The following is a 27,228-nucleotide window of genomic DNA, read 5'->3' as shown; positions in this document are numbered from 1 at the left end:
AATTTGTGTCAATTTACTCTCAGTGAAAAAGCACCGTAAGGCATCAGCTATAAGGGAGAAAATGGGAAAAGTGCATAAATTCAGAATTCTTTAAAGAGGCATGAAAAGATTACATTTCCTTCCACATCATCATTACATTTGCTTTAGCTTGAAAATTGGAAATGAAAATGAAATGGGTGGGTGTAGATTATTATTAGGGCAGTTTGGGGTAATGTCACCGTGTTCTGCTTCTCCTTGACATTTTTTCTCCCCTCTGTCCTCCAAGGTGGACGCTTATGGGAACATCCTGCTCACCACATTGGAGATGAATAATGAGGTGATGCCGTCAGATGTGGGAAGTAGTGTCAGTGACTCCCGGAATTCAGTGATGTCATTCGACAGCTCCGGGGTCCAGTTCAGGAAGCCCATGGCTCCCCGCGATGGCTTCAGCCACCACTCACTGGACCGCAGCGCCATGCGCAGCAGGGCCAACTGTCGGCTACGACGGCGCTCCTCCAAGCTCAAGCTGAAAATCCCTAATCTGGCAGATGTCAGCACCATTGACAAATGGTCCCGGGTCCTTTTCCCCATCATGTTTGGATTTTTCAACCTAATCTACTGGTTGTACTATGTGAATTGATGTGCATCCCACTAGGAATCATGGGCCATATTTTGAGAGCACATTAAATTGGCTTTGATACAGTTGAAAATATGTATACACATGTACAAGTTGATACATATGTATATGCATATTTCTATATATTATATTTCTATATACACGTGTGTGTGTGTAAATCTGAAGGACGTTTCTCCTGTATAAAGCATTAGAATGACTTGAATGTTTAAGAATAATTGCGAGAGAAACATTTCAAGCCTTTGAAATTTCTCCTGAAACAAACAAACAAACTAACTAACTAACAACCATCAAATCCCTTTGGGGGATTTTGGAACTAAAGACTGCATGATATTTTTGCTAAAAAGAAAGCGAAAGCTCTTGAGAGAAGAGATGTCTCAGAGTCTCATTGGCTTTTTATTGATACTCTGTAATCAGCGTCCTCTACTGCAGCTCATCAAATCAGAGGTGGATTGTGTGTTCAGGCATCGGCAGAGTCCCTTATATCCAGCTTTAACCCCCATCTCCCATGGATAACATGCAGGAATTCACCAGTTCTACTCTGTACAGCAACCTTGTTTGGATTATGTGTCGTTCCTTGGATTTTTTCGAGTGACATTGTTCTCTTTATGGGACATCAGCTCTGGTACAATGCTGGTCTACATTGGGGCCCATCAGGATGGGATGTTAGATCACTGTGTTCCTGTCCAGAGTCAGTGCAAACTTATCTTCATTTCTCTTCTCATGTTTGTTTTTAGAGCAGTTCTTTGGGGTGTTTTCATTATGGTTACAAAGATGATGATTATTGTAAAAAAAAATTTTACTTGGAAATATTGTGTTTTTGGGAGAGTGTCACTTGTTCTAGAGTTAGTGCATTATTATAAAAATAGTCACAGGTATGAATTACTCATTTTGTTTGAGAAATAGACATATACAGTAAATTTTGTCATCCAGTATCCTCAAGGACATAGTTGGCAAATATAATTGTACTCTTTCTTTAACTTCCTGTGCTTGATTCCTCTGTAGATACAGTATTCATTGCCTCATATCCAGCTTTGTGTTCTGTGAGGAAGGAAGGACAACTATAGTGAATTATTTAAAGTTATTCCACTATAAAGATGTGAGAGAACAAATATTGTGCATTAAAAAGAGATATTGCCATTGTTTATTTGTTTGATATTGAAATCAACATTTCATCGCATTGTGTGACCTGTTGTTGTACTATTCTCTCACTGTAAAAAATAATAATAATTCACCCTTAGAATGTTGGGTACTGATATTATAGTTCCTATGAAACATGCCTGTCTTAAATTCAAATTTACTCTATTTATTTAAGGGTTGTAGCAGAGGGGCGGGATTAGAAAAAAACTCAACCTCTCACACTCAGTACCTCTGAAAACACTGCAGACCCACCCACCCTTCAAATGTCACGGAGGATCAAACCCAGAAGATCAGAAACATCATTAGAATCTGAAGAAAGGGGTTTAAGTTTCTAGAGGCAAGACAAGATGTGTGATAAATAGCCATGAACTAAAGAGACAACCAAAAAGGCCTATAATCCCCATTTTCTTTTTTGATTTTGCTCTTAAAGTCACTAATTTCCATTGGCTCAGATCTACTAACCAATGATATGTCCACTGCAGGGTTGATGCCATGTTGATCCAAACTGTACCTTTACAGGAGAAAAACAATACCTTTTTTTTCGTTATTTGGTTCTGTCTAGAGTGAAGAGGAGAGCAAATGCATTCATACATTAAAACAGGCATTTACAGACTATCTCCATGTTCAAACTAGTATCGCTTTGATTCAACAATGCAATGAGGTGCAGTGCATTTGATATTCATGCTAGGGAATGACAAATTCCTTTAAGATTCCTCCAAGATATAAATGAGAGAGCAGAAGACACATTTCCGTTGTTGGCTGTAACTATGGACATTAAAGTTGTATTGTAAACGTGGTTATGACTGAAACATCTAGAGCATTGTTAAATCAGAACCTACTGGGTTTGCATGATAATCAAATGGCACTGGATGACCGAGGGAAGCAAAGTCACAGATCAGATACAGAGGTAGCCAAAAAAAAGAGATGGGGGGTCCTTTGGACATTCCAGAGGATAGGAGAGGAGAAAATGTTGAGAGCATCACAGTTACTGCCTTGCACATTGCAGTGACTAATCTCCTCAGAGCTCACTGATGGGCTCCCCTAAGTTCCAAGAGCTTCTCTCTCCAACGTCTCCATCCCCTGGCCGGGCTGGCACCAGACAGGCAGGATACGGACCTCTAATTGGGAGCGCCAAGCCCCATGGAAGGCTAGCACAGGACAGGATGCACCATGTGGCCGAGAGAGAGAGAGAGATGCAGAAAATACAGAAAAAGAGAGAGAGCGTACAGATGTAGGATCTTCATTTGAGTCTGTTTGCTACAGCAGGAAAATAATCCTGCAGCAACAGGAAATGTGAATTATAATGTGGATTATAATTCATGGACATTTTTGTAGGAGTTGATACATTTTTCAGAAGGGAAAATCAAGTCTGAAATTTCTAAATGGAAATTACAAACTTCAGGAGCCTTTTTAAACCTCAAATACACTACAAGCACTGCAGGAAAGTTCTCCTGCAACAAAGTGATCAAATTAAGATCCTATATCTGTAGTATGGAGCAGAGACGAGATCTTGGATCTTGGATATTGAAATTTTTCACCCCAGTAAGTTGGATGCATAGAATTAGGAATTATAAAACTTTAATAGGATCTATATGGTTGGATGCCACTCCAATATTCTACCTGTCACAGTGGTAGTTGTGCCACCGATGACGATTAGCCTCTGCAACACATTTGAGAGAAAGAAACCAGAGTTTGCACTAAATCTCACCTGCAGTGCCAGGTTATACTTCAGCAGAAAATGAAGCAGTACAGGGACTAAAGGTTAAAAAGGGGAGTTTCTGTTTAATCTGAAGCAGAATCAGTGGATGATACTAATCTTTAGGGGGCCGAAGTATGACGTCACTCGCCGTTACTCAGGAACCTGGCGTCAGATTTGAAGGAGCTTCTGCACCCTATTGATCTATGTCAGATTAGTCTACATAACACTTCATAAACATGACATAACTGTTGTTGTAACCATACATCTCCTTTTGGCAAACGACCCCTGTGGTGTCACATATAAGGATGTAGGTTTGATAGTGTAATTAGGATTCCCATGAATGGTTTTAACATGGATTGTGTCATGGTTAAGATGGCATTATATGGGCTTTAGCCTTCAGAATTCAGAATGAACCCAGTGCCATGTTGCATTTACTGTAAGATATTGTTCACTTTGTCCTTAATTTCTCATTGGAGACATCGAATGATCTGATCATATCGTCAGAGTAGCCTCAGATGTCCAAACAGATCTTAGACAGAAAGCATCTAGATCTGGCACCATCTTGCGGTTTTTGTTATTTTGTTATTGTCCACAGCCTGTAGATAAAATGTTGAGCTCTATTGATTTTCATCTCTCAGTGGTCAATACGAGCACTACACATTTTTCCCACCTATGGTGTGTTAAGGGCTGGATAGATGGAGCCCACTGAATATCAAACGTCATGTTATACTGGACACAAATATAAACCCAACATGCAACAATTTCTAAGATTTTACTGAGTTACATTCATATAAGGAAATCAGTCAATTGAAATAAATGCATTAGGCCCTAATCTATCTCCTGGAAATACAGATATACATCTGTTAGTCACAGATACCTTAAAAAAGGATCTCGTCACGTTAACTCTGTGCATTCAAATTGCCATCTATAAAATGCAATTGTGTTCATTGTCCATAGCTTATGCCTGGCCATACTATAACCCCACCACCACTATGGGGCACTCTGTTCACAATGTTAACATCAGCAAACCGCTCGCCCGAACAACGCCATACACGTGGTCTGCATTTGTGAGGCCAGCTGGACCTACTGCCAAATTCTCTAAAACAACGTTGGAGGCGGCTTATAGTAGAGAAATGAACATTAAATTATCTGCCAACAGCTCTGGTGGACATTCCTGCAGGCAGCATGCCAAATGCATGCTCCCTCAAAACTTGAGACATCTGTGGCATTGTGTTGTGTAACAAAACTGCACATTTTAGAGTGTCCTTTTATTGTCCCCAGCACAAGGTGCACCTGTGTAATGATCATGCTGTTAAATCAGCATCTTGATATGCTACACCTGTCAGGTGGATGGATTATCTTGGCAAAAAAGAAATGCTCACTAAAAGGGATGTAAACAAATTTGTGCACAACATTTGAGAGAAATACATTTTTTGTACGTATGAAACATTTCTGGAATTTTTTATTTCAGTTCATGAAATGTGTTATTTCAGCTCATGAAACATGGGACAAACACTTTATTTGTTACATTTATATTTTTGTTCAGTGTAGATAAACCTCCCCACCCCCAATTGGCCAAGTAAGTCTTGAGCAAAATAACAAATCAACCTGGCCTACATTGCCTCAAGATGGAGTTCACCAAAACATTTTGTGAAAATGTTCAATGGCAATACAATGAATACAATTATTTAAAGTGCCAAACAAGTCTTACAAAAGCATACTATACAAAGCTTTGAAAAACAAAAAGAAAATACATAAAGCTATCCAACTCAACAAACAATTTAGGGGAAGATGTACTAGCTTAGCATTTGCATTTAAACAGCATAGTGAACATATCAAGTAAAAGTAGAAGATTTTGCCCTTTTGATTGGAAATAATCCAAATAATCCATTTGATCTGAATTTCACTTAAATGCACTAGATAGCTCATGCATTTCTTTTTTTTCACACATAATGACAGATATTCTTTCCTGTAACATACAGTAAAACATAACTTCCTTAATTTTACAAAAAAGAACTAATGATTGGTCCGTATGGAAACCCTTGCATGCTTGCAGTAAATATCCTCATTACATTGAACTCACACCTACTATATATGGAAATGTAAACCACGTTCATGTTTTTTGACAGCTGTGAGGAAACACATTTTTCATGTGATGATTTATTTTGGTTATGCCACATCTATTTTGTTGACACATTAATGTACAAGGAGTAGTGGAGGTAAAAAGAAACTGTTGAACTCATTCCAATGGGAATTTTCTTGCCTCTTGTGTATATGTGTAATTACACGTGAATTGTACTGTAAATATGTTATCTTTCGCTTAATATTTCTTAATGCATGAAAAAAAAACAGGGAAGTTCATAATAGCAGCTAGCTTCACTGCTAATGGCATGGACAGCTTCTATAGCATTGGCATATTTCTGCAAACAAAACCTAAAAAAATTACATTTTAAGAAGAGAATATAAAGGTTTTGTTTTGCATGACCTAAGTTTGGAAAGGTTTATTTTCATATTTTTCTATTCCACACTATTCATCAGTTTCATTCTCACAGCCAGGAAAGGAAGGACCCAGTGTTTACATGCTCTAGTTGCACTTGTTTTACAGCCAGCTTGACAAAACACTGTAAAGCAAACTATACATTCAATAAAACTGGAGAAAAACGAAAAAATAGAATGTACATTATATGATTCATGGTTAACATGAATAATATGTACCTATCTATCCTTTTTACTTAATGTGTAGCACATACAATTTGGAATCGATACACCAAGTACAAACTGTAGTTTTATCAAGTTTAGCTTTAGCACTAACATCAATCACCCTCCAGCTACAAAGGATGTAAAGGAAGCTCACCAGTAGCATCTGAATTGAAGCCATGGGATTGCATGCTGAGTGTGTATTCCCAGCCGTTTCTCTTAAATGAGTTGCCTCTGGACTGGGGGGTTCTGGTCTGCTGCTGATTATGATGATACTTGCAGGAGGTTGTGCTGAGTCCCAATTATACATCAGTATAACTCCCTCTTTCAAGGAGATTTTACCAGTGAAAACATACTTGCAAAACAAAAAGCTAGAGAAAAAATTCTGTAAAAATTGGCTAAACAAATTTAAAGGCCAACGACCCTGATCTATTTTAAAGATTTTAATCAGTATTATTATTGTTATTTTTTATATATCTTTTTTTGTAATTGGCTGTATTTTGTTGCATTTTGTTATGGATTGTTATTATTACTGTAGTTGTGGTTTTCTCATAAAAAGGAAATGTATTTCTACTTGCAACCTGCCCTGGAAGTAAAATGCATTTAGTTTTTGTACTGTAATTGTTTTGTTCTCATTGAGCGCTTTATTTTGGTCAGTTATCTAATGAGGTGTTTTATTTCATTTGGGGTATGAGTTTTCTATCAACATTTCTATAATATGAAGTCGTATTTCCTTTTTTTGTCTATGCCAATTAATGTTATAGTGTCAATCAGCTTTTTTAGGTGTTTGAGCGAAATGTGTTTTTTTTTACAAATACAAGGTGTTAAAGTATGTGGTATAAAAAGGGTTATCATTCAAACAACTGACTTTTGACTAATAAAGGCTTATACACTAAAGAATGACAATGTCTTTTCGTTTGCCCTTTGAGGACTAATATCTATTGTTGAATTTACATTTTGATGAATTTATTTTATTGTGTTAGTCCCCAAAAGGTAAACAAAATACTCAGTTGAAAAAAAATCTATGTAGTAAGTTCTTTACCGTTGCAATTCCAAGCTGTCGTGGGAGGTTTCACCTATTTGTTGGTGTGTTGCTTTCACATAAGGGCTGTTGGGATATGAAGACAGACTTGAGTACAAGTAAAAGAAAAGACAAGAGAGACTTCTTGTGCCAGATTTTAATTAGATTACAACCGACACAAATAATGAGAGGATACCTCCATTCATGGCCTATTTCCTGAATAAAGACACAAAGTGACTCCTGCTGAGAAGTGTAATGTTTGCCCCTTATTCAACTCAAGCCATAGCACTGCTTAACCCTCATACCCAATGTTGGCCAAACATCAAACTCTGTGTGAAGAGAGGTGGAGACTTTTTTAAGGTTGACACCTAGCACTAACTGTTGTCTACGATCCTTAAGATCATTTTGTGTTCTCTGGTTCATTTTCCAAATCAAGTTTTATTTGTCACATGCGCCGAATACAACAGGTATAGTAGACCTTACAGTGAAATGCTTACTTACATGTCCTTAACCAACAATGCTTTAAGAAGTTAAGAAGAAAAATATAAAAAATAAATAATATAAAATAAAAGTTACAAATAATTAAACAGCAGCAAAGTCCTGTTCCCTGTATTGGTGTATCTGGAGTGGTGAAGATATTTGGAGAGATTGTTGAGGACAAAGAGCATGTGGCCAGTGTCATCTATCTGGTCTTGTGAAGCTAGCACATTGATACTTACATGAGTCAAAGATTCTCATTCACAAACACACAGAGCCTCTAAACTTTGAAAATGGCCCCAGTAGAGGAGAAGCACTCAGAGGATTGGAGTGCATTGCTCTGTTAAGAATATGGATGCAGAGCCATTGAACTAGATCGACAAAATGTGCCCTCCATTTCCATGTTCTATTGTCAGCACTCCATATAAAAACATCAAATATTGAAAGGGTGCATTAACATGGGCCAGAAATTGATGACTGCTCCACTGAGGGGGAAAAAGCAGAAAAGGGTCAGAAAGCAGAGGATGCTTTAGCTTCATGGCTTACACTTTCTACTGCAGTGATGTATTTTGATCTATTGTGTCATAACCAAAGCTAACCATAACCCTGCACGGTCTGTGGTCGAGTGGTAATATCCTATTTTTACAAAAGTATATGTAAAAAACTCTTGTTCTACCATTGGTGGACACACATACACAGAGCATACAAAACATTAAGAACACCAGTTCTTTCCATGACACAGACTGACCAGGTGAATCCAGGTGAAAAGCTATGATCCCTTGTTGATGTCACTTGTCAAATCCACTTCAATCAGTGTAGATGAAGGGGAGGAGACGGGTTAAAGAAGGATTTTTAAGCCTTGAGACAATTGTGACATGGGTTGTGTATGTGTGCCATTCAGAGGGTGAATGGGCAAGACAACAAAATGTAAGTGCCTTTGAATGGGTTATGGTAGTAGGTGCCAGACGCACCGGTTTGTGTCAAGAAGTGCAACGCTGCTGGGTTTTTCACGCTCAACAGTTTCTCATGTGTATAAAGAATGGTCCACCACCCAAAGGACATCCAGCCAACTTGACACTACTGTTGGTAGCATTGGAATTGACATGGGCCAGCATCCCTGTGGAATGCTTTCAACACCTTATAGACTCCATGCCCCGACGAATGCAACTCAATATTAGGAAGGTGTTCCTAATGTTTGGTATACTCAGTGTTAGTTGTATACATGATGATGATATCATGACAATGGATTAAAAACTGTGGTCATCATTGGCCTGACACTATCATGCGATCATATGTGATGAATGGAGCTGTTTGCTTAAAATGTAAAGCTGGGGCGGACTGGCCATCTGGCATTTCGGACAAATGCCAAATGGGCTGGTCTGTTTTTAGCCCAGTGGGCCTGTCAAACGTTGTTTTCTTCCCCGCAAAATTATAATAATCTGTCTGATGATGTGGGCTTTGAGGAGTATTGAGGTGTCGAGGCCTCAACAAAAAAAATGGTCCGGTGTGTTAGAAATGCCAGGGCCGAGTTTTGGTCCCAGTCTACCCCTGATGTAAAGCACACCTGCATTGTTGTAAAGCACAAAGCACAAGGCAAGTAGTCCTCACAATTTGCTTGAAAAAGCCACCGAGCATCATCTATTCAAATGTCTCATGGAGACAGATCTTTGCTATCCTTTTGAGTTGACTTAAAAATAGACTTGGAAAACTGCTCCAGGGAATGACATATCTTGTTAGAGGCCAGAAATATTCAAGACTTCCAAAGGACTCATCATGCTTCTCTGGAATGTGCTATAGTAGTGGGAGCGAAAATTACGACTTCATATCTACAGTCGTATCCCCAACTCCCAATTATTGATAACACACGTTGGTAACTATGGTCTTTCAAATAACCTTCGTATAAAATTAGAGATCAAAATGTTCTCAGTAAAAACCTATTTTCTAACTTGTGACTTTATGAATACATGTCCTTGTTGCTTTTTCCTTTGGAGAATCAGTGTTCTGATTTTGGCCGTGGTGTATCTTGTCTCTCAGAGGGAGAGGTCACTTCACTCAGGGATGTCCATCCATTTTGAAATGTTTTGCCTTTGGAGTTCCTGTGTTGGGGTTGAGCAGAGAGAGTAGAGAAATGAGGGGGAGTGGAGACTGAATATGTCTAATAAAATATTAAGACACAGCTCTTTTATCCAATACAATGTGACCATCGCTGCACTGTTGGATCTATGTGTTTCTCTTCCCATTTCCCTAGCTCTCTCTCTCTCTTCCTCTCTCTCTATTTCTCTATATCTCTCTCCTTTTCTCATGCTCCCTTCCTTATTTATTCAGCATATACAAAGAGACCTCTACAAATACACTTGGAATAGCAGAGATGGGAAAAAGACTAGAAAGGCTGACTCTGTCTCTGTTTATGTTCCTCTTATTTTATCTTGCTTCAAACTAAATAACTACAACAATCCCAGTAGAACAGTATTGCACCCTGCAGATGACAGCAATGCAGGACGATGTTTCAGTGGCATTTGGCTTTCAGTAGGGGGGGAGGGGGGGGGGGGGGGGTCCTGAAGGTTTATTTTTAACAATCTAGTGAGAGTTTGTACATGGTTGTGTGTAGTTGTGTGTTGTCACAAATGTGAATTTGCAATGTGTCTCGTCTCTATTTTGTGTCGATGGTATTTTCAGTGGCTGTGGGAACAGTGTGAAGTCATGCTAAATGTCTGGCCTGTTTTCCCCAGGCTGCTGGGAAGATGGGAGGAGGGGCAAGGAGTGAGCCATGTTGAGGACAGAGAGGCGCTCTTGTCTCTGTTGTCATCGCTTGCTTCAAGCTCCCCGCACCTCCATCTCCCAAATGGCCTTCCCTCTCACTCATCATCCAGCAGCTAACACTGCTCTCTGCTGGCAGATTATCTAACTACACCGCCGCTAAATCAAATCTCTTACCAGCCGCTCTGGATGAACAACAACAGCAGCCAAAATCAACGTCTTTGTTACCTAATCAAATCTAATATGAGATGATTATAAGTAATTACGGGCAGACCTGCACACTGTGTCCTCCAGGCTACTATTCTCATCAAAGCACAGTAAGAGTCAGGCCCTTCTGCTCTCTGCGTTTCAGGGAGCCAGCATAGTTTATCATATCACTAAACATTGACACTTAGTTGATTGGGATCATAAAAATCAATGAGTGCAAGAGAGCAGTTTCAAATATGAACAGAGGCCACGTTGGAATTTAAGACCACGTCACGACTCCTGAAAGAGTTAAGGGCCTCTTTTTATGGCGTGATTAATGGACAGAGAGAGAGAGGAGAGGTCACAAGCAGAGTTTTAATAGATAGCTTTATTAAACTAGTTAAATATGCTGCATCAGCCAAACAGGGCCTCTCCCAGCGTTTCTTGGGGTGTAGGACCAGCGTGCAGGGGTCTTCCTCTGGATCCACATTGGCTGGTACCACTGGTAAGGACATCTTCACAGCCAGGCTCGGCATGACAGTAGGACTGCCGCTGTAACCACTCAGACTGGTTACCAAGTAGTAAATATTACCACAGTCTTTCTCCGCTTCCATCACTGATTGGGCAAAGCCACGGGCTCTCTTCAGGATTCGGTGACTGAAACACATAGCTAGTTTGATCTGCTATACCTTATTTGGTATGTTATTTACATGAAGCTCTGTCATATTTGTGTGGCTAAACTAAGTATCTGTGAGGAGTTTTTCATGTGAGGCTGTTGTCTTTGGAATGTTTCCTCTTCATTATCATACTCATCGTGGCGTCTTTTGATTGATGACCTGTCAATCACCTTATACCCAGGCACGAATGCATAGGAGAGGTTATTGATTCCCTGGACGGGATGGGAGGGCTCTGCAGGTAACATGGTAACTGGGCCCAGTATTCTCTGGCTGGGAGGCCCCAGAAGTTTCTAGCTGAGAGGGGCCTGCAGTCTCTAGCTGGTAAGGCCCTGCAACCTCTGTGGGGAAATTGTGAGTACCAACTCAGAGTATGCAAATTCCTTGCATTTGAGAATTTGGGATTCTCTCAGATTCCATTGGATTCCTGACCATGGTCTGAAAAGACAAAGAACGATGATAAGAACAGAGAAGTCAGAACACAGATGGGGCAAAACATTTTTGAAGGATGCAGCTCTGAGTTCTTTGATTTTATTGGTGACAAACAGTTCTTGTAATTATAACAGGGATCCAGTCTTTGTTGGGCATTAAAAAGTGACCTCCAACAAGAACATTAAACAACAACAACAACATTCTCTTCGTTCCTCACTCTCTCCATGCCTTTGCAGGTAATCATACTGTATGGCACATTCAGTGCAAAGCAACGTGTATGCATACTCCTGAGTTTCAGTTTGCATAGACTAGAGGAGGAGCTAGCAGGGACACACCAGTAAGGCCCTTGAGATGTCAATGATTAACCTTTTTGTTTTCTTTTCGTTCAGCGTACCTACTGTGTGTGTTTAGTCATGCTGTTTGATAAGGTTTCATTCACGATGGTCAAAATCCATTTTCATACAACCCAGCAGAACTGTAACATGGTAACATAGTAACATAGTAACATGGTAACTGTAACATAGTAAAATGGTAACATGGTAACTGTAGCATGGTAACTGTAACATAGTAACATGGTAACATGGTAACTGTAACATAGTAACATGGAAACATGATAACTGTAACACAGTAACATGGTAACATGGTAACATGGTAACATGGTAACTGTAACACAGTAACATGGTAACATGGTAACTGTAACATGGTAACATGGTAACATGGTAACTGTAACATAGTAGCATGGTAACATGGTAACATGATAACTGTAACATAGTAACATGGTAACATGGTAACTGTAACATGGTAACATGGTAACATGGTAACATGGTAACTGTAACATAGTAACATGGTAACATGGTAACATGGTAACTGTAACATAGTAACATGGTAACATGGTAACATGGTAACTGTAACATAGTAACATGGTAACATGGTAACATGGTAACTGTAACACAGTAACATGGTAACATGGTAACTGTAACATGGTAACATGGTAACATGGTAACTGTAACATAGTAACATGGTAACATGGTAACATGGTAACATGATAACTGTAACATAGTAACATGGTAACATAGTAACATGGTAACTGTAACACAGTAACACGGTAACATGGTAACTGTAACATGGTAACATGGTAACATGGTAACTGTAACATAGTAACATGGTAACATGATAACTGTAACATAGTAACATGGTAACTGTAATATAGTAACATGGTAACCTTAACATAGTAACATGGTAACGTGGTAACTGTAACATAGTAACATGTTAACATGGTAACATGGTAACTGTAACATAGTAACATGGTAACTGTAACATGGTAACTGTAACATGGTAACATGGTAACATGGTAACATGGTAACATGGTAACATGGTAACTGTAACATAGTAACATGGTAACTGTGACACAGTAACATGGTAACAAGGTAACTGTAACATAGTAACATGGTAACATAGTAACATGGTAACTGTAACATAGTAACATGGTAACTGTAACATAGTAACATGGTAACTGTAACATAGTAACATGGTAACTGTGACACAGTAACATGGTAACAAGGTAACTGTAACATAGTAACATGGTAACATAGTAACATGGTAACTGTAACATAGTAACATGGTAACATAGTAACATGGTAACTGTGACACAGTAACATGGTAACAAGGTAACTGTAACATAGTAACATGGTAACATAGTAACATGGTAACTGTAACATAGTAACATGGTAACTGTAACATAGTAACATGGTAACAAGGTAACTGTAATATTGTAACATGGTAACATAGTAACATGGTAACTGTAACATAGTAACATGGTAACTGTAACATGGTAACATGGTAACAGTAACATAGTAACATGGTAACATGGTAACTGTAACATAGTAACATGGTAACATGGTAACTGTAACATAGTAACATGGTAACATGGTAACTGTAACATGGACACGCTTTGCTCTAACATTTCTGGTGCTGTTTATGATGATCCTTTTCATACATCCTGATGATGGTCATGGTATGACACCTTGGCAGACGTATATGAGCTCTGTGCCTAATGAGCTGATTCCCTCCCACTCCCTCCATTCTTCACATCACCCTCTACATCCCCCTTCCCCTTTTTCACTGCTGATCAACATTTTCCACATCGTTCATTTCTTATGTCACTTTATTATAATTATTCACAATTAACCCTTTGGGGTTCCATGTAGAACCCTCTGTATGAAGGGTTCTTTATGGATCCCAAAACGGTACTACCTAGAACCAAAAAGGGTTCTCCTATGGGGACAGCTGAATAACCCTTTTAGGTTCTAGGTAGCACCTTTTTTTCTAAGAGTGTACCGCCGTGTCGAGCTCTTAGCATGAGCAGAGTGACGGGCGAAACTGGCATTAATAACTCAGTGCCAACGGCAGGGAGTAAACTCCCCAGAGATAAGCAGCGTATTGTAGTGCTCTGGCTCACTCCCTCTCAGGGCAGGAGATAAAGGCCAGGTGGAGATTACATTACATTAATTCCTTTGTCAGAAGCCCTGACCCAGAATGACTTACAAGGTACATTTAGAGCATAGAAGAGGGAGAGATGAGCATCAGCCCAAGTACTGAATAATTGTCAATGTCACTGTCAATAACTAGTGGGCCACTGCAATAAGGTTAACAGACTAAAAGGAGAAAACAGAACAAATATATACTGTACTGTGTAGAGTACAACTGATAATGTAAAGTGCAGAAACATACACTTAATTGTGTCCTATATTCTTTAGCACGGACATCATGGCCTCCCTGTAAGTCTAAAGATTGAAGCAGGAACAAATGGCGCTAATTTGGAAATGCAAATCCACAGTTTGAAAAATAACAGTCGGAGAGTATTCCCACCCAGTCTAGGTGATATGGCAAACAAGGCTGTGCACACACCTTGAACACCCCCATGATGTCTACAGGCACAAGATTTGCTTGTACACTACCACAGAGTCCCCACAAGCTTGTACAGTACGCTCTACCTAGGCGTTGCCCATTACAACTTAGTTGATAGGTAAGAACTGGGAAAGGTGAGGGATTTTGAGGTAGTGTGAGCAATACTGATCTTGACTGGCTTATTGAAGGAGACAGAAATAAGCGCCAACATTTCTTTTAAAATGTCCTCCACACTGAAAATGGTGCTGCTGCTCGGCATGATGGGTGAGTTACATGTTCATGTATTATGAAATAAATAACAATAATGATATTTCAGTAATGTGAAAGGATTTGGTACCCATATCTCTTGCTCTTACAAATGGGACTCTGGGCAAGTTTTAGATTGTTTGGGGTCTGATATTAAAGAATAACATTCAAACTGAATAAAAGTACATAAATATATTTATTAACCCTTTTTTAGGTTGTGGGCATTTGATCACAGTGACGGTTCCCCAGAAGTTTGAGAACGTGACAAAGGGTGAAAGTGCTCTTCTCCAGTGCACCTTTGTTACCACTGAGCAGAAAACCAGTGACCTCATCATCCAGTGGAATTTTGTTTCCAAAACCTCCATGGTGCCACAGCAGGTACGTAGACTGATGTTACTTTGTGGTCTTATGTTGCCACATTGTCACACTCCCTGTGCAGTGTGGGTTCTTCAAAGTGTTTTCCTATGGGGACAGCCAAAGAAACCTTTAAGATATAACATTTTTTTCTAAGAGAAGAGGATTGGTGCTTCGGTATTTTAATAAAAGGCAGGTAGGCTACTAGTTCAATATGGCGGTAGCTCTTGAGTTCCCATTTTGTGAAACACCCTGTTAAGACAACAAAGAGCCCAGTCACCAGAGCACCAGTGGCTCCCTGCCCTCCAAACACACACTACTAGTGAATTATTCGATATGGTGTCAAATAAGGGTTCTTTGGCTTGTAACCATAGCATAACCCTTTTTGGTGGTATATGGAATATTTTTTGGAAGGTTCTATAAAGAACCATGCTTATAAGTTTTTAAATGGAACATGTATGGTGCTATAAATAACTATTTCCTAAGGTTCTACAAAGAACCTTTAAAAAAAGGTTATATATATCCCCAAAAAAGGCTTCTGCTATGGTTACAACCCTTTTTGAGGCTATATAGAACCCTTTTTTAAGGTACTTTATGGAACCTTTATGGAGAATGGTTCTATAAATAACTTTTCTCAATGTCAATTGTTCTTTGTAGGACCATAAAGGCTTTTTAGTTGTGGTTTAAAAGCCATATTATATTGTTAAATAGGTTTTATTATTGTGTTCATTAACTAATTGAATCAGGTGTGCTAGCTCTGGAACAGCTGGAGGTCCCTGAGTAGAAAATGTAGAACTACTGACTTAATCTACCATTCTCAATTCACACATGACCATACATGAGTCTTTTAATAGACACTGTTACTGACCATAGTCACAAAGTGTAGTAGCGTAACACAGCAGATTAGATAAACTGGTTGCACAAAAAGAGCTGAGCTCAAACCACGCCCCAAAATCTTCTAATGAGCCACAGCCCCTACATTTTAATTATCACAAAAAGAGGAAATAACCCTTTTTTGAACTGCAAAGAACCATTGAAGGGCTCAAAGTATGTTCAGTATGGTTCCACATAGAACCATCACCCTTCTCAAAGAACCCTTGAGGAACCCTCATTTTTTTGTGTGCAGAAGCCGTCTCTGAAATATCAACACGAAATCTGTCAATCAGTGCACAAATTGTTGTGTTTCTGGTAAGAAGTGGTTTTCCAGTGGATTTATGTAGGCTCTAAGACATTCTTGCTGTTACTTTTTAGGTGTATTACTCTCAGTCAGGAGAGGACGTGATTTCCAAACCATATGAAGGCAGGTTGAAGCCTTCCATCTCTCCAGCTTCTACCAACAATGCCTCAATAACAATAAGCAACATGAAAGTGTCCGATGCAGGGGCCTACACCTGCGAAGTCCGCAACTTCCCTGATGTCAGTGGGAAGACTGAGGCAACTATCATTGTCAACATTCTTGGTAAGTTCTGTTTTAGGTAAGTCACATATAATAATTGAATAGTAACGTATATCCTTCTTCCTATGTTAGTGTCAACACAACACACAACCAGACCTATGAAGCAGTGATCCTGTTTTTCCTAATCTGAGTTTTGTGATCAGTGAATTACATGCCGCCTGTGATTCCATTCATTCACAGAGTTACCAGGACAACCTTGCTGGCCTCAGTATCCACAGTAGTTTCCATGGGAACTGGAGCAGACTAGTATCTTCATTGTCAGTGTCAGAAATTAGAACAGAAACACCTCCCGACATGTCTCGTACTCCTCAGGAATAGAATGGAGAAACACATGACTCTATTTTCGATTTAATTAATGATTCCCAGTTCGATAAAGTAGAGGGGTTGTAGTGAAGCATTATGGGGAAGGTAGTACACTGTATTCAGTCCTAACATGGAAATGGTATTTTCTTTTTTATTGTTTATACATTTGATTGTACCAATTCACAATGGCTGCTCATCTTACAAATAATATACTTGCCTATAATTGGTCATGTCTGTTGTATAAATGTGTAATTTTAGTCACCGTAAACACTGCAAGTACCATGATGTACAACGTCACCATTGTAACCATAGCAAAGCATGAGAGACACTCAGGGGGATGACATTATCTTTGCTAGACTGCTCATGTTTGATTGAATATATCACTGTAATGACTGGTATCAAGCGCTGGCATTCAGTGTTCTGCATTCCAACGTCAAACGTACCTACTACTAGACCAAATAGCTAGCTACTGGTCCAGGGCAAGTGTTGATTTTTTATGTCTAACTTGGCTGTACCCTTTGGAAACTTTCTCTGATTACCGGTAGTTGGATCAACTGGGTCCAGATTGCAGCATATTACATAAAGTTAACACATGCTCTCTCTCTATCACATGGTCTGTAAGAGATGCCCTCTGTGCCGTTCTGTGCTGTCCATGGTGATGTGGAGTCTGGTCACCTGGTTACCCTCACCTGCCACAGTGAGCAGGGAAGCCCCACCCCCTCCTATACCTGGACAAGACTGGACCAGGACAAGACCAAGAAACCTGTGCTGGGGTACACCGGTGGGTTGTTATACTGTTCCTCCATTCTCCATCACTCCTTTGTGCTCTGATTCATTTTTGCTAGACTTTTATTCTTTCTTTTTCTTTTCAGATCCGAAAATAGGATCCTTGTATATTAGAAACATATCCCAGTTTGAGTTTGGAGAGTACCAGTGCAGTGCCTCTAATGATGTGGGATCTGCCACTTGCACTATGGAGCTCAATCATGGTACGGGTAACATATGTGATGTTGTTTTTCCTTGTTTATATGATCTGCACACTGCTGTAACTAATCTTACCAATAACCCGCACTTTAACAGAGCTAGGTGACGGGGCCATTGCTGGTGCAGTCATTGGAGCACTTCTTGGAGCTCTCCTAATCATCCTTATTGTCTTGTACATGACACACTCCATGAAGAAGCAGAAATACAAGGATACCAAGGAAACAGAGATGCAGTGAGTGGTTATGATTTGGGCTGCACTATGAACTCATTGACAATAATACAATTGAAATGTGTGGTGCAGTGTTTCACCTATAATTCCTCTCTCCCTCCAGGGCCAAACCTGAGAGTTCGACCACGGTGGCGTATGAAGGCGTCCCTACCATGGGGAGCAGCCACCAGGCCTCTGTAACCTCCGGAGGGGTTCCCATGGCAACATACAGCAACGTCCATGCTGACGCTGATGGAGAAGAGGCCGAGGCTTAGGAGAACCCTGACACACACGTCTGGGGTGACATCACTGATCTGAAAAACACTGCTGCACTGAAGGTTACCAATGCCTGTGTGTTTGGAGAGTGCATCCATAGAATTTTTTTTTTCTGAGTTTGTGTTTTTGTATCATGTGTGTTTTATTGACACATTTAAATAATGCTTCGTATTTGTTTTGTCATTTTAAGAAACTTAAAGTTATTGTATTCCGAATATCTTTATTTCACACGCAAAAAATACTAATCACTCTACAGCCTGATTAATTATAATATGTGGTAATCCATCCATTCCCTGACTAGATTTCATGATCTAATGCCAATTGCATATTCATTGTGACATTCTAACCAATGATGACTCATCCCGGTTTTCTGGAAAAAATAAATAATTTTGCATAAACTGTTTCATTACTAATGTGGATATTCACATGCTTTGGAATGACATGGGGTAAATCCTGAGCCTGAGGAGAGTTCTATACTGTATGTTTGGGCTGTAAGGACTGTGATGACTCCCTGAGTCCCTGTGGACTTTCCAGGCACCCTGAGGAGAGCAACATGAGATGAGCACAGCCAATCAGAGGTGGACTCCGCCATTTGACGTTAACGCCTCGCTGCTGTCTCCAATAAATACATTTCTAAGAAATAGAATGGAATATAAGACTAGTGCTCTTTGTTAATGTTGGGTTAACCCTTTTTTTCATTTTAGGGAGATGGAGAGAGCTGTGTGAGTGCGGAGTCCATCTGATCCCGAAGTACGATTCAGATAAGCATGAAAACAGAGAAGGTTAGTGGGCCTATGTCTCTGGTGTGGACAGATTAATACTCCAGACAATTGGCCCGAACAGAAATGAAAAAAATGGTGGTAAAATATTATGCCACATGCTGATTCAAAGACAGTATGAATGACCAGTAGGGGGAGCTGAAAGTCCAGAACTGGTGTTACTGTTAACAAAAACACAGGAAACAACCAAGATTAGTGCTGTGTCTGATTAAACAGAAGATAAGAACGGGTTTTAATTTACAGGTTATATTATATACAAATGACAGAAAATAAGATTGTTATTAGATATTGTACTCCAAAGTCAACTCATCCGAAATGCAAATATCCTAAATATGCACCAATCAGTATTTATCCAAGATTTGAAATGTCTTTGTTCTCTGTAATGAAAAGCTGCTGATCATCTGGCAGAGATATCATCAATGTGAATGTCTGGCTTTGAACAGCGGGTATATCACTCTTTCCTCTGCTCCTCCATTTCAACTAATAAGTCTCTGTGATCAATCTATGCTGTCAGTCGAAGCCGAGCCTTTTGAGCAGTAGGTAATAAAACAAACTAATTCAACCCATAATTGACTTGATAAATCAGTGAATAACGGAGTGATCCTAACAGTGATTGGATAGGACTACTTAAAACGTAGATAATGTAATGCCTCTACTATACAGACTACTCACATACTTACTTAAATTGATCAGTACTGTCTTATCATTTAATATCAATGTACTTTAATATAAATGTTTTGAAAGCAAGAGAACAATGATTCCATAATAATTACAGAATCTCAAAGTGTTTTCTGAGGAGATAATCCATCATGAACATCAAATTAAGTTTAATTCCAAAACACTATATAGTCATTTTCAGGATTGTTGGAAAATTAGCTTTTATTGTTTAAAGAAATTCTGAAAGAGATTGGTGTGTTTTTTCCCTATCTAGTCATTACATGGGGTTGTTCAATGACAGATATGTATTTGTTTTAAATCTGTCACTTGATGGTTCCATTTCAGAGCGACAAATAATTATAATAGAAAAATGCTATATGTCCACCTCACTGTCAGAGAAATAAGTAGTACTGCTAGGTTTTACACAGTCAAATGTAACAAATAACAACTTTTTTAAAGAAATATACAAATTATACACAACATTAAAATGATGATATACAATACTATGAGATGTGTATGTAAAACGTTTATTTTTCCTTCTCTTTTCCCACTAGCACTGACTTTGATGATAAATATTTGTTGAGGGAAAATGAACTTGATACGATTGTGATGTTGTTGTCTTACCTAGCTTTCTTAAGATGAATGCACTCATTGTAAATCGCTTTGGAGAAGGGCATCTGCTAAGTTACTAGAATGTAGATTTAATTTTAGTAATTTAGTAGATGCTCTTATCCACAGCGACTTACAGTGAATGCATTCATCTTAAGATAGCTAGATGAGACAACCACATATCACAATCAAATATTCATGATACAAACATTCCATTACAGCTAAACAATGGATATATAGCGTTTTGGGGGGGGGAATGTTTTCATACATACAAAAAATCTGAGAACGGTAATATTTTACACAGACATGAAGGTACCCCTAAGCAATCATTCTGATGAAAAAACACAAACGTGAGAAATTGGTGGATATAGAGTTTTGGAAAAAAAATCCTCAAATGAAAGCAACGTTGGTGAACTTAACTAATGCAATTGTAAAAGACAAATAACTCCACATATAAACTTCACGGCTCTCTATCGTGTGAAAATATAAATGTACTGATCCCATGTCAGATTTTTTTTTTTTTTTTAAAGAGCACAAGACTGACACAAGCCTTTGTCAGTGTACTTCATTTAATGAATACGTTTGCCCGACAGCATAGGGTCGGAAAATAAATATGGTGAGTATGTAGGTCATTTACATGAAATGAAACAGCATACTCATCTTGGGGAATCCTTGTGCGTAAGACATTTAAAAGGTCATGTTGTACATTGCCCTTTTAACCATGAGAACCTAAGGTCACCCTCCATAAGGGTGAGTAACATACTCAAACAAAACAAAATGCACAAATTCTCATTAAAAAAACATTCTTACTGGACCAAAAATTATACTAAGTCCAGTAAGAACTTGATAACAAGAGTTCATATTTATATACAGTGGGGAGAACAAGTATTTGATACACTGCCGATTTTGCAGGTTTTCCTACTTACAAAGCATGTAGAGGTCTGTAATTTTTATCATAGGTACACTTCAACTATGAGAGACGGAATCTAAAACAAAAATCCAGAAAATCACATTGTATGATTTTTAATTAATTAATTTGCATTTTATTGCATGACATAAGTATTTGATACATCAGAAAAGCTGAACTTAATATTTGGTACAGAAACCTTTGTTTGCAATTACAGAGATCATACGTTTCCTGTAGTTCTTGACTAGGTTTGCACACACTGCAGCAGGGATTTTGGCCCACTCCTCCATACAGACTTTCTCCAGGTCCTTCAGGTTTCGGGGCTGTCGCTGGGCAATACGGACTTTCAGCTCCCTCCAAAGATATTCTATTGGGTTCAGGTCTGGAGACTGGCTAGGCCACTCCAAGACCTTGAGATGCTTCTTACAGAGCCACTCCTTAGTTGCCCTGGCTGTGTGTTTCGGGTCGTTGTCTTGCTGGAAGACCCAGCCACGACCCATCTTCAATGCTCTTACTGAGGGAAGGAGGTTGTTGGCCAAGATCTCGCGATACATGGCCCCATCCATCCTCCCCTCAATACGGTGCAGTCGTCCTGTCCCCTTTGCAGAAAAGCATCCCCAAAGAATGATGTTTCCACCTCCATGCTTCACGGTTGGGATGGTGTTCTTAGAGTTGTACTCATCCTTCTTCTTCCTCCAAACACGGCGAGTGGAGTTTAGACCAAAAAGCTCTATTTTTGTCTCATCAGACCACATGACCTTCTCCCATTCCTCCTCTGGATCATCCAGATGGTCATTGGCAAACTTCAGACGGGCCTGGACATGCGCTGGCTTGAGCAGGGGGACCTTGCGTGCGCTGCAGGATTTTAATCCATGACGGCGTAGTGTGTTACTAATGGTTTTCTTTGAGACTGTGGTCCCAGCTCTCTTCAGGTCATTGACCAGGTCCTGCCGTGTAGTTCTGGGCTGATCCCTCACCTTCCTCATGATCATTGATGCCCCACGAGGTGAGATCTTGCATGGAGCCCCAGACCGAGGGTGATTGACCGTCAACTTCAACTTCTTCCATTTTCTAATAATTGCGCCAACAGTTGTTGCCTTCTCACCAAGCTGCTTGCCTATTGTCCTGTAGCCCATCCCAGCCTTGTGCAGGTCTACAATTTTATCCCTGATGTCCTTACACAGCTCTCTGGTCTTGGCCATTGTGGAGAGGTTGGAGTCTGTTTGATTGAGTGTGTGGACAGGTGTCTTTTATACAGGTAACGAGTTCAAACAGGTGCAGTTAATACAGGTAATGAGTGGAGAACAGGAGGGCTTCTTAAAGAAAAACTAACAGGTCTGTGAGAGCCGGAATTCTTACTGGTTGGTAGGTGATCAAATACTTATGTCATGCAATAAAATGCAAATAATTTCCTTAAAAATCATACAATGTGATTTCCTGGATTTTTGTTTTAGATTCCGTCTCTCACCGTTGAAGTGTACCTATGATAAAAATTACAGACCTCTACATGCTTTGTAAGTAGGAAAACCTGCAAAATCGGCAGTGTATCAAATACTTGTTCTCCCCACTGTATATATATATATATATATATATATATATATTTCATAATGTACATCCAATAATATCCTTCTATACTTATTTTATAGAGTCAATAGTATTAACAGTATTAACACGTATTATACATGATCTTTTTCAGTTAATCCAACTTTGTTTAATGTCCATTATCCAAATTAATTTGTGCAAAATGTTAAAACTCCCTGCCTTAGATGCTGTAGCTCTATATCTCTGTAATAGATCGGTTAATACTGATGCGTCTGCGGTTAACAGCGTACATGGTCTTGAACTGCCCCTGCAGGGCAAAGAGGATGGTCCTCCTGTAGGTACAGGACATGAAGTAGTAGATGATGGGGTCCAGACAGCTGTTGAGGGCAGACAGGAGCAGAGTGAGCTCGTTGAGGATGTGGAGAATCTGCTTACTGCCCAGGGCCTGGATCACATCCATCTGGGCCAGCACGTAGGGCACTCTCACCAGGTGGTATGGCAGGAAGCAGAGAGTGAAGATTACCGGCACCACAAAGGTCTTCAGGATCACCCTGCTCTTCCTCCGCTGGGCCTTGGGGTCCCGGTTGCCTAAGGACATGTTCCTCAGCTTGGTGGTTATCCGAGCGTAGAAGCAGATAAAGAGGAGGAAGACAGCATAAAAGAAGGCCACCACGGTGAGGTTGGCCGTGCCCCCCAGGAGTCCTTTGTGGTGGAAGTGGAAGCAGATCCTATCACAAGGGTGCTCCTTGTCTTTCTTTAGGGAAAAAAGAGACATGGCCAGGACCAGAACTGCCCACACGGATAAGGATGCCCGGTGGCTCCACCGCACCTTGTGGATTCTCAGGACCCACACAGGCTTGATGATCTTCAGGTAGCGATCCAAACTGATCAGGCTGAGGAACAGGATGCTGGCATACATGTTGACGTAGAAGAAGACGCCCAGTACCTTGCAGAGGTAAAAGGGTCCCGGGCTGTTGTGGTAGTAGACCCGCAGGGGAAGACACATCACCAGCAGGAAGTCAGCCATGGCCAGGTGGTTCATGTACACAGCCATGGACGAGTCAGAGTGTTTCCTCAGGAAGAACACAAATATGGTCATGATGTTGCTGACCAGGCCGAAGAAGCAGATTATTGAGTAGAGAATTGGTAAGGCAGGAGAGAGGATGCTGTCATGGACCTCACAGGAGGTGCCGTTCACATCAAGCCCACTGGAGTTGTCTCCTAGTTGCCTCATCGTCCCACTAACAGGGTGGTATTCAATCTAGTCCCACTGGCCGAGACACAAGCTGAATCACAAGGACGACGCACTCTGATCAATCACCTAAAGAAAGGCAAAGCTGTAATTAAAACCCATGCATTTCAAGGACATAATTTTATAAACACCATGCATACATGGATTTTCTTTCAATGGAAGGAAACAAATGTTGATCAAATCATTTGATCAAATCAAATTTTAAAAATGTTAAAATTGATGAAAGTTGCAATATTTGTATAATATATGCTGTGTTGATTGAAGTCTGAAATAAACTATTATCAAGCCATGTTATTACAACAAGAAATTTAAGCGAGAACTTACCTGGGTAGCTGCTCTGCCCTCCGCTCCGCTCCACTCTCAGTCTCAGACTGAAATGAATGAGTTCCTGTCCATGAGCAGTGCTTTCGACAGAACTAAGTCCCATCAAGAAAATACTGAAGTAAGTCAACCATCAAATATCCCCTGTCGCGGTAGCTTCTGTGGCTTCCTCTATCGCACAGCTTTCAGCAAAGGGAAAATGACACAGACGTTTCTGAGTGCCCTGTCTTGACGTGGACAAGCTAGATGTGGAGGAGTAATAACATTGTCTTGACATCATTGTTTTGGGGACTATAAGAGGTTATGATATTCTGCTCCTGGGTCTATGGAGTACAATCATTTTGCAGCAGATTCCTTTGCTTGTCATATGTGAATATGATTATTAAATAATATTACACATTATTGGAATACAGGTTATGTTTCACCAAGGGAAATACTACATTTACAGAAGTATTACAAGGTGCAACGATTTACCATAATCAATTTACCTCTGCTGAGAACACTATGGTTCATATTCCATCAGCACAACTACCTCTTGTTATGTAACTTATTCATAAAGAACAGTGATTTTATATGTTGTTGAGGAACACAAGAAGAGCATACTGGAAGTTCTAACTTCTGCTCAAGAAATGATTGGACTATCATATGTCATATTTAAATCTCCACAGGACTGGCCACCCCTCAGAGCCTGGTTCTTCTCTAAGTTTCTTCCTAGTTTCCTGCCTTCTATGGAGTTTTTCCTAGACACTGTGCTTCCGCATCTGCATTGCTTGCTCTGGGATTTTATGCTGGGTATCTGATGTAAAAAAGGGTTTATAAAATGTAGAACAATTTTGAAAGAGTTGGGCCTCACAATTCAAAGATTGTGTCAGCTTTCTCAAATACTGTGACATGATGATTTGATATCTGCCTTATTCAGACAATAGTATGTCCTATCAAGCATCACTAACAATGAATGACCAATGGCACACAACTATTTATGAATAGGAGGAACAAGAATATTACTTCCTATGCTTATTAAATACTAAAATAGTCTCAATAGTAAATCTGATCATGTAAGGGGAAGTTGGAGATTTGTGTGAATATTTGGATGCTTCAAGTGACTTCCTACTTCATGAACACTTCATCAAGATATCACGGGAGACTAAACTATGACTCTTCGGTGTCTTGTTACAGGATGTAGCAGCATGTTGTGTTCTAGATACAGAGTCTCACTTCCCGTCAAGACAAAACCTCAGACCCTTCACCACACTAACCTGATAGAAGATATAGCTGGACCTGCAGTGACCATCCTATGTTGCCTAGTTAAGTAAAGGTTAAATAAAAAATATATCCGGCTAGAAGGGGTACAGCTTTCATCAGATTAACGTCAAAAGCTGATTTTTTTGTGCATTTTAGCTAACCATAACCCTAACACCTTTCCTAACGTTAACATAGTTATCCTAACCTGCTATGTTCATTTTCCTAACCTGCTGAGTAAGTTCTCCTAATCTGCTATGAAATGTCAAATCTGACAAAAGCTGTATCCCATCTAGTCAAATTTCTATAGCAGTGTTTCCCAACTCCGATCCATGACTACCCCCAACAGTACATTTTTTGTTGTGGCCCCGAACAAGCACACCTGATTCTACTTGTTGACAACTAATCATCAAGCCCTTGACATGTTGAATCAGGTGCTGTTGTCCGGGGCTACAACAAAAATGTGTGCTGTTGGGGGTACTGGAGTTGGAACATACTGTCTTATAGGATCCAAGGTGATGTCCACATGCTGCCATCCCTCCAGTGTAGTCTGATTAATCAGGCTGTAATACACAATTAATTGGTTTATACAGCCTGAAACTAATGCCTCCAGAATTGTGTAAATGTTCCTTAAAAGCCAGAATGTTGAATAAAATTACATTTAAAATGACTCTACCGCTTGTCTGTGCGGTTTGTACTTCAGCTGATTAGTCAGACGACCTCTAGAGTAGCTACTGACCCGAGTGGAGCAGCAGTCCAGGGCACTGCATCTCAGTGCAAGAGGTGTCACTACAGTCCCTGGTTTGAATCCAGGCTGTATCACATCTGGCTGTGATTGTAAATACCATAGGGGGGTGCACAATTGGCCGAGTTTGGCTGGGGTAGGCCATCATTGTAAATAAGAATTTGTTCTTAACTGACTTGCTAGTTAAACAAATAAAAAATACAGACAGAAGGCAGAGAGCTAACAACCTTTGTGGTGGGCTTGATTCTACTGACGGTGCATCACTTTACGTGCTGGTTCATGACAGACAGATTTCCTGTTCAAGAGGATGGAAGTTTTCAGGGTTTTTTCATTTGTGGTATAGCAGCTTGAACCTTATACTGGATTAGCAAACCACATATTGAAAAACAAACATGTAGAACAGGAAAGTACATGCCCTAGCAGTCTGCAAAAGCACACAAAAAACGAAACATTAACAACAGCCCACTTTTTGTTATCTTTAAGTCTGGTTTCAACACCCTCACCGCCCACATGCTAAAACTCCCCGAGTCACCTACCGCCAAATTCAGTCATCAGATAAGTTTATGTTATCTATAGTGCCTTGCAACTTTCCTTCTCAGTGTACTTACAAGAGGTGAAACTACTTCATAAACCAGTATGTTTTCAGCAGTTTCCCTTCTCAGTTGTCTTCTGGAATTTCGGAAGCATACTTTAGGCATCTGGAAGCATTTATCATTTGTCATCTGATAGAATGGACTGTGGCCAGGG

General features: G+C 39.9%; 3 protein-coding genes across 4 annotated transcripts in view; 2 read left to right on the top strand and 1 right to left on the bottom strand.

Annotated features, from left to right (window-relative positions):
• Positions 1 to 7,408, top strand: part of LOC139552476 (gamma-aminobutyric acid receptor subunit beta-4-like) — a 60,694-nt gene extending 53,286 nt beyond the window's left edge. For both annotated transcript variants that reach the window (XM_071364251.1, XM_071364250.1), the window contains one exon: positions 266 to 7,408. In XM_071364251.1, coding sequence (XP_071220352.1) covers positions 266 to 619 — 354 coding nt within the window. In that variant the 3' untranslated portion in view covers positions 620 to 7,408. The remainder of the gene's footprint in view (positions 1 to 265) is intronic.
• Positions 7,409 to 14,624: 7,216 nt separating this feature from the next.
• On the top strand, positions 14,625 to 18,828 carry LOC139552475 (V-set and immunoglobulin domain-containing protein 1-like). The gene is made up of 7 exons (XM_071364249.1): positions 14,625 to 14,867; positions 15,064 to 15,227; positions 16,455 to 16,662; positions 17,585 to 17,743; positions 17,835 to 17,951; positions 18,043 to 18,178; positions 18,279 to 18,828. Exons 1-7 carry the CDS (start codon positions 14,825 to 14,827, stop codon positions 18,427 to 18,429), a joined length of 978 nt encoding a protein of 325 aa, XP_071220350.1. The 5' UTR covers positions 14,625 to 14,824; the 3' UTR covers positions 18,430 to 18,828.
• Positions 18,829 to 22,969: 4,141 nt separating this feature from the next.
• Positions 22,970 to 24,737, bottom strand: gpr34l (G protein-coupled receptor 34 like). The gene is made up of 2 exons (XM_071364248.1): positions 24,501 to 24,737; positions 22,970 to 24,245 (listed from the first exon to the last, which is right to left on the bottom strand). Exon 2 carries the CDS (start codon positions 24,156 to 24,158, stop codon positions 23,160 to 23,162), a length of 999 nt encoding a protein of 332 aa, XP_071220349.1. The 5' UTR covers positions 24,159 to 24,245; positions 24,501 to 24,737; the 3' UTR covers positions 22,970 to 23,159.
• Between the last annotated feature and the right edge of the window lie 2,491 nt (positions 24,738 to 27,228).

Source organism: Salvelinus alpinus, chromosome 24 (genome assembly GCF_045679555.1).
Source record: "Salvelinus alpinus chromosome 24, SLU_Salpinus.1, whole genome shotgun sequence".
Classification (NCBI taxonomy): domain Eukaryota; kingdom Metazoa; phylum Chordata; class Actinopteri; order Salmoniformes; family Salmonidae; genus Salvelinus; species Salvelinus alpinus.
The sequence above is the reverse complement of the archived record's forward strand: the minus strand, read 5'-3'. Positions and strand labels throughout refer to the sequence as shown.

Excerpts from the sequence above, each read along its gene's own strand:
- LOC139552475 (XM_071364249.1), top strand. The coding sequence starts at position 14,825 with ATGTCCTCCACACTGAAAATGGTGCTGCTGCTCGGCATGATGG. Across the intron at positions 16,663-17,584 it reads TATCATTGTCAACATTCTTG|AGATGCCCTCTGTGCCGTTC; the intron begins GTAAGTTCTGTT and ends ATGGTCTGTAAG. Across the intron at positions 17,744-17,834 it reads ACCTGTGCTGGGGTACACCG|ATCCGAAAATAGGATCCTTG; the intron begins GTGGGTTGTTAT and ends TTTTCTTTTCAG.
- gpr34l (XM_071364248.1), bottom strand. The coding sequence starts at position 24,158 with ATGAGGCAACTAGGAGACAACTCCAGTGGGCTTGATGTGAACGGCACC.